This window comes from Miscanthus floridulus, chromosome 9 (genome assembly GCF_019320115.1).
Source record: "Miscanthus floridulus cultivar M001 chromosome 9, ASM1932011v1, whole genome shotgun sequence".
Lineage (NCBI taxonomy): Eukaryota > Viridiplantae > Streptophyta > Magnoliopsida > Poales > Poaceae > Miscanthus > Miscanthus floridulus.
Window position 1 is genome coordinate 87,681,102 of NC_089588.1, and position 5,025 is coordinate 87,686,126.

General features: G+C 53.5%; 1 protein-coding gene and 1 pseudogene across 1 annotated transcript; both read right to left on the reverse strand.

The window, feature by feature from the left end:
* Positions 1-772: 772 nt before the first annotated feature.
* LOC136480237 (uncharacterized mitochondrial protein AtMg00810-like) lies at positions 773-1,972 on the reverse strand. Its single transcript, XM_066477842.1, has one exon. The coding sequence runs from the start codon at positions 1,970-1,972 to the stop codon at positions 773-775; it is 1,200 nt and encodes a 399-aa protein (XP_066333939.1).
* Positions 1,973-3,976: 2,004 nt separating this feature from the next.
* Positions 3,977-4,791, reverse strand: LOC136484385 (classical arabinogalactan protein 9-like; annotated as a pseudogene).
* Between the last annotated feature and the right edge of the window lie 234 nt (positions 4,792-5,025).

Here is a 5,025-nt window from a genome sequence, read left to right on the forward strand (position 1 = left end):
GGCGTGCGATTGATAGTGTTGGGCCGTTTGGGCGGGCGAGGCCCACAAACGTGGGCGTCCGGACGATCGGACGTCTTACCCACACCATTACCGAAGAAGAATTGGTAATAATCCAGTTTGTTGTTGCGGCTGAACATCCTGAAGTACACAGATGGACACTCGTGTGCCTAAGGCATAATAATGTTTTTTCAAGAAAAAGAAATACAGATCAAGGCAGACAGTAGAGATCCAATTGCCCAGCCGGACATGGAAAACTGAATACACCATCTCATCACAGCATTTTCAAACCATATCATACTTGAGGCTAGTTTGGGGCTCAACTGCATAATTATGTTTGCATCGTTACATGATACTGACACTAGAAGATTTTCGTGATTCTCATTTTTTTTTGAATGGCCGACTTTATCAACTAGCTAATGCTTTTTTAGCCTAATTGAGGAGTTATTTATCAAGTGGTGTTTTGGTTGGAGAAACTTATATACAGTACAAGCAATGCAACTGCTTTTACAAATGAAGTATTATTTGGGACAAACCGAGTACAATGAGAATTGCAACACAGTGTTTGCACTTCTATATAATTATTGTTTCTACGGTGACATGATTTCATAACACTTAAATTTAATCCCATCCAGTTCTTTGGTCGATTGCTTGTGTCATCCTAAGGATGTGTGCTATCACATAAGTGCACAATATTTTATTATATTTTTTTAGCCTAAGTGATAGAAGGTTAAGCCAACAGGCTTAGCATACTTGATTTGAGGTTCCAAAGGGATTACAAATATATAGGGGCCCAAAGGGCCTGACCAGTTGGAACGTTGCTAGGACGAACGTTCAGACTGGAGCGAAATTCCATGAAGACAGAAGAAGGAAGCCCCTTGGTGAAGACATCCGTGTACTGCGACGTTGTGGGAACATGTAGGACGCGGACAGTGCCAATGGTGACCCGTTCACGGACGAAGTGAAGGTCGATTTCCACGTGCTTGGTGCGTTGATGCTGAACGGGGTTGGTGGAGAGGTAGACGGCGCTGACATTGTCGCAGTAGATGAGGGAGGCAGTCTTCAGGGGGTGGTGCAGTTCCTGTAGAAGTTGCTGTAGCCATGAAGCTTCGCCGACACCGTTGGCAACAACACGGTACTCGGCTTCGGCACTCGACCGAGAGACTGTGGGTTGCCTTTTGGATGACCAGGAGACGAGGCTGCCACCGAGGAAGACAGCGTATCCAGAGGTGGAGCGGCGAGTGTCCGGGCAGCCTGCCCAGTCAGCATCAGTGTAAATGACGAGCTGAGTCGGGGCAGACCGGGGGATGACCAGGCCATAGCTGATGGTGCCTTGAAGGTAGCGAAGGATCCCCTTGGCAGCGATCAGGTGAGTCTCTCGGGGATCATGCATGTGAAGGCAAATTTGCTGAACGGCATATGCAATGTCGGGGCGGGTGAACGTCAGGTACTGGAGAGCACCTGCAAGACTACAGTAGGCTGTGGGATCATCCATAGGAGGGCCAGCATATGCAGATACCTTGGCACAAGTGTCGACGGGGGTAGAGCAGGGATTGCAGCCGCTCATGCCATGTCGATCAAGGATGTCCAGGGTGTATTGGCGCTGTGAGAGGATGAGAGTGTCCCTGTGTTGCTGAACCGCCACGCCTAGGAAGTGATGCAAGGGACCAAGGTCTTTCATAGCAAATTCCTTCTTCAGGGCAGCAATCATATGGAGGAGGAGCTGCTGAGAGGAGGCAGTGAGGACGATGTCATCCACATAGAGGAGCAAATATACTGTCTCGGTGCCGCGTCGGTATATGAACAGGGAGGTGTCTGACTTGGCTTCAGTGAAGCCCAAGGTGAGCAGGTAAGCGGCAAACCGGCTGTACCACGCATGGGGTGCCTGCTTCATCTCGTAGAGAGACTTGTTGAGCTTGCAAACATGGTCCAGGAGAGCAGGATCAGCGAACCCGGTGGGCTGAGAGCAGTACATAGTTTCTGACAAAGTCCCGTGGAGGAAAGCATTCTTCACGTCGAGTTGATGGATCGGCCAGTCCCGAGAGTGTGCTAAGGTGAGGACAGTGCGAACGGTGGCTAGTTTGATGACAGGACTGAAGGTCTCATCGTAATAAACACCGGGGCGCTGTGTAAATCCATGAAGGACCCAATGAGCCTTGTATCTTTCCAAGGAACCATCAGCATGAAACTTGTGTTTGAAAATCTATTTTCCAGTGACCACATTGGCCTTGGCCGGGCGAGGGACAAGATCCCAAGTGTGGTTGTCTAGAAGAGCAGCATGTTCTTCATCCATGGCCCGACGCCAGTGCGGATTGGCAAGAGCATCGCGACACGACCACGGTACCAGTGACAGGGCCTCAGTATGCAAGGCGAGATGAGGCTGCCGGTACCCGGACTTCTTGCGGGTCGCCATGCCATGGGAGTTGGCGACCAGAGGGATGGGGACGGCCGTTGTCGGAACCGGAGGGCCGTGCTTGACATAGCGTGGCGGAGAGGGAACAAAGCTGGAGCATCGAGGAGGGGCCCCCATAGCGGGCTTAGAAGGTGAGCCGGGTGTAGTAGGGCACCTAGAGTAGACGTGGATGACAGGAGGCTTGCTGAAGGAGGGAGCTGAAGGCGCCTGAGGTAAGGCAGGCGCCTAGGGCACCATGGGGGTCGGAGGCTCCTGAACAGGGGGCGCCGGGGGCACCGCGGGTGCTGGGGGCTCTAGGACAGGAGGCGCTGGGGGCACCTGACATGCCAGAGGTGCCGCAGGCGTGCCCGGGGGTACCAGAGACTTCTAGGGAACTGGCGTGCGTGAGCCAGTCACCGGCCGTAGGACAGGGAAACCTGGTGGAGGCTATCTGGGTGTCGAGGTGCCTAGACTAGCCATCGGGGTGACCGGTGGTGATGGCTGGGAGCGGGCATGTGGAGGCATGGGTGCTGGCAAGGAGCCAGCAAGCCCAGGTGTACCTACAGGTAAAGGGAAGACTGGCAGGGGGTCATCGTTAGTTAGAAAATCAAGCTCTTGTGGAGGAGGTGAGGGTCGGCGAAGGGAGAAAGGAAATGTTGTTTCGTCGAAAACAACATGCCGAGAGATGATGACACGGTTGGTGGCGAGGTTGAGGCACCTGTAGCCCTTGTGATCAGGCGAGTAGCCGATGAACACACATAGAGCGGAGCATGGAGCAAGTTTGTGAAGAGTGGTAGCGGTGAGGTTGGGGTAACAGGTGCAGCCGAAAGCTCGTAGGTCATGATAAGAGGGGTGGGAGGTGTAGAGCGCGAAAAAGGAGTGCTCATGTGCAACGTCTTGGTAGGGAGTCGATTGAGGAGGAGGGTAGCAGTAGCAAGGGCATCAGCCCAGTTGGAGGGTGGTATGGAAGCCTGAAAAAGGAGGGTTCGGGTGACATTGTTAGTGGTGCGAATCATGCGCTCAGCTTTCCCATTTTGTTGTGAAGTATAAGGACAGGACATGCGGAGGGAAATGCCGTTGGCAAGGAAGAACGCACGAGAGGCGGAGTTGTCAAACTCATGGCCGTTGTCACACTGTACTGTTTTGATGGTGCAGCTGAACTGAGTGTTCACATGAGCGAAAAAATTGGAAATTGTAGGGAAAGTATCAGACTTTAGACGAAGGGGAAAAGTCCAAAGAAAATGAGAGCAGTCATCGAGGATAACTAAGTAATATTTGAAACCGGATATACTGGTAATAGGTGATGTCCATAGATCACAATGTACCAAATCAAAAATCTTAGCTGCTCTAGACAAGGAACTAGTAAAAGGTAAGCAAACATGGCATCCAAGTTGACATGCATGGCAGAGGGAGTCATCGTCAGGCTTGCTGCAAATGATCGAAGAGGATTGGGCAAGAATCTGAAGGGCAACCTTGCCAGGGTGACCGAGGCGACGATGCCAGGTAGTCAGGGAGGGAGTAGCCACAAGAGCGCAGGGACTGGAGGAAGATGTAGGTAGCTGCAAGGTGTAGAGAGGTCCCGAACTGTTACATCGAAGGAGGGTGTCCTTGGAGTGGAGATCCTTCACAGAAATGCTAAGAGGGTCAAATTCAACTGAAACAGAATTGTCAGTGGTGAACTTGCGTACAGAAAGAAGATTTTTAATAATGTCAGGAGCTATAAGGACATTGTTGAGGCGAAAAGGGCCAAGAAGGATGTAGAAGCCAGTGCCAACCACTGGAAGGGTGGCACCATTGCCAACAACAATGGAGGAAGGAAAAGAGGATGATGGCGAGGCTGTGACCATACCAGGGTTGGAAGCAATGTGAGAGGAAGCACCAGAGTCGATGACCCAGTCCGAGGAGCTCGATGGCGGAGTCAGGGCGGTGGTACTAAAGGCGTTGGCGAGGGACTCGGTAGTCCATGGCGACCAAGTAGGAGAGGGCGCCTACTGGGGTGCCTGGTAGTATGCCTCGGGGACCGACGATGGAGTGAAGTACCCCGGGGGCACACCAGCCACTAGGGCTTGTTGCGGTGATGGAGGCAGGACGACGTGAGGCGGTGGACCGCGAGGACCTCCAGGGGTGGACCCGGGCCACATATGGATGGACCCGATCCATGGGTTGAGGATGGAGGGCCACTGCTGGCCACCAGGGGGCTGCTGGCCACTTGATGAGCCGCCTTGTGTGCTGCCTTGGCCGCATCCGCCGCGGCGACGCCGACCGCGACTGTTGCTGTTGCTAGACGGCTGCCCCTCGGTAGCCTGATGGGGGCACGGGGGTGCAGAGGGCAGTGGAGGAGCGGGCGGCCTGTTGGACGATGAGGCGACAAGGGCTGAGGGTGGTGCTGAGGGTGGCACCATGTTGAGCTCGGCCAGGCAGAGGTCAGCGCAGACGTTAGTGAAAGAGGGGAAGGGTCCCTGTCGAGTGACGAACTACGACATGAACTGGAAACGTTCATTGTGTCCACGTAGGACGTTCAGCACCAGAGTACGGTCCAGGATGGGCTCGCCAAGATCGGCAAGCGCATCTGCCATGCTCTTCATCTTGCGATAGTATTCATCGATGGGGAGGGTGCCCTAGCAGAGAGTGCGGAA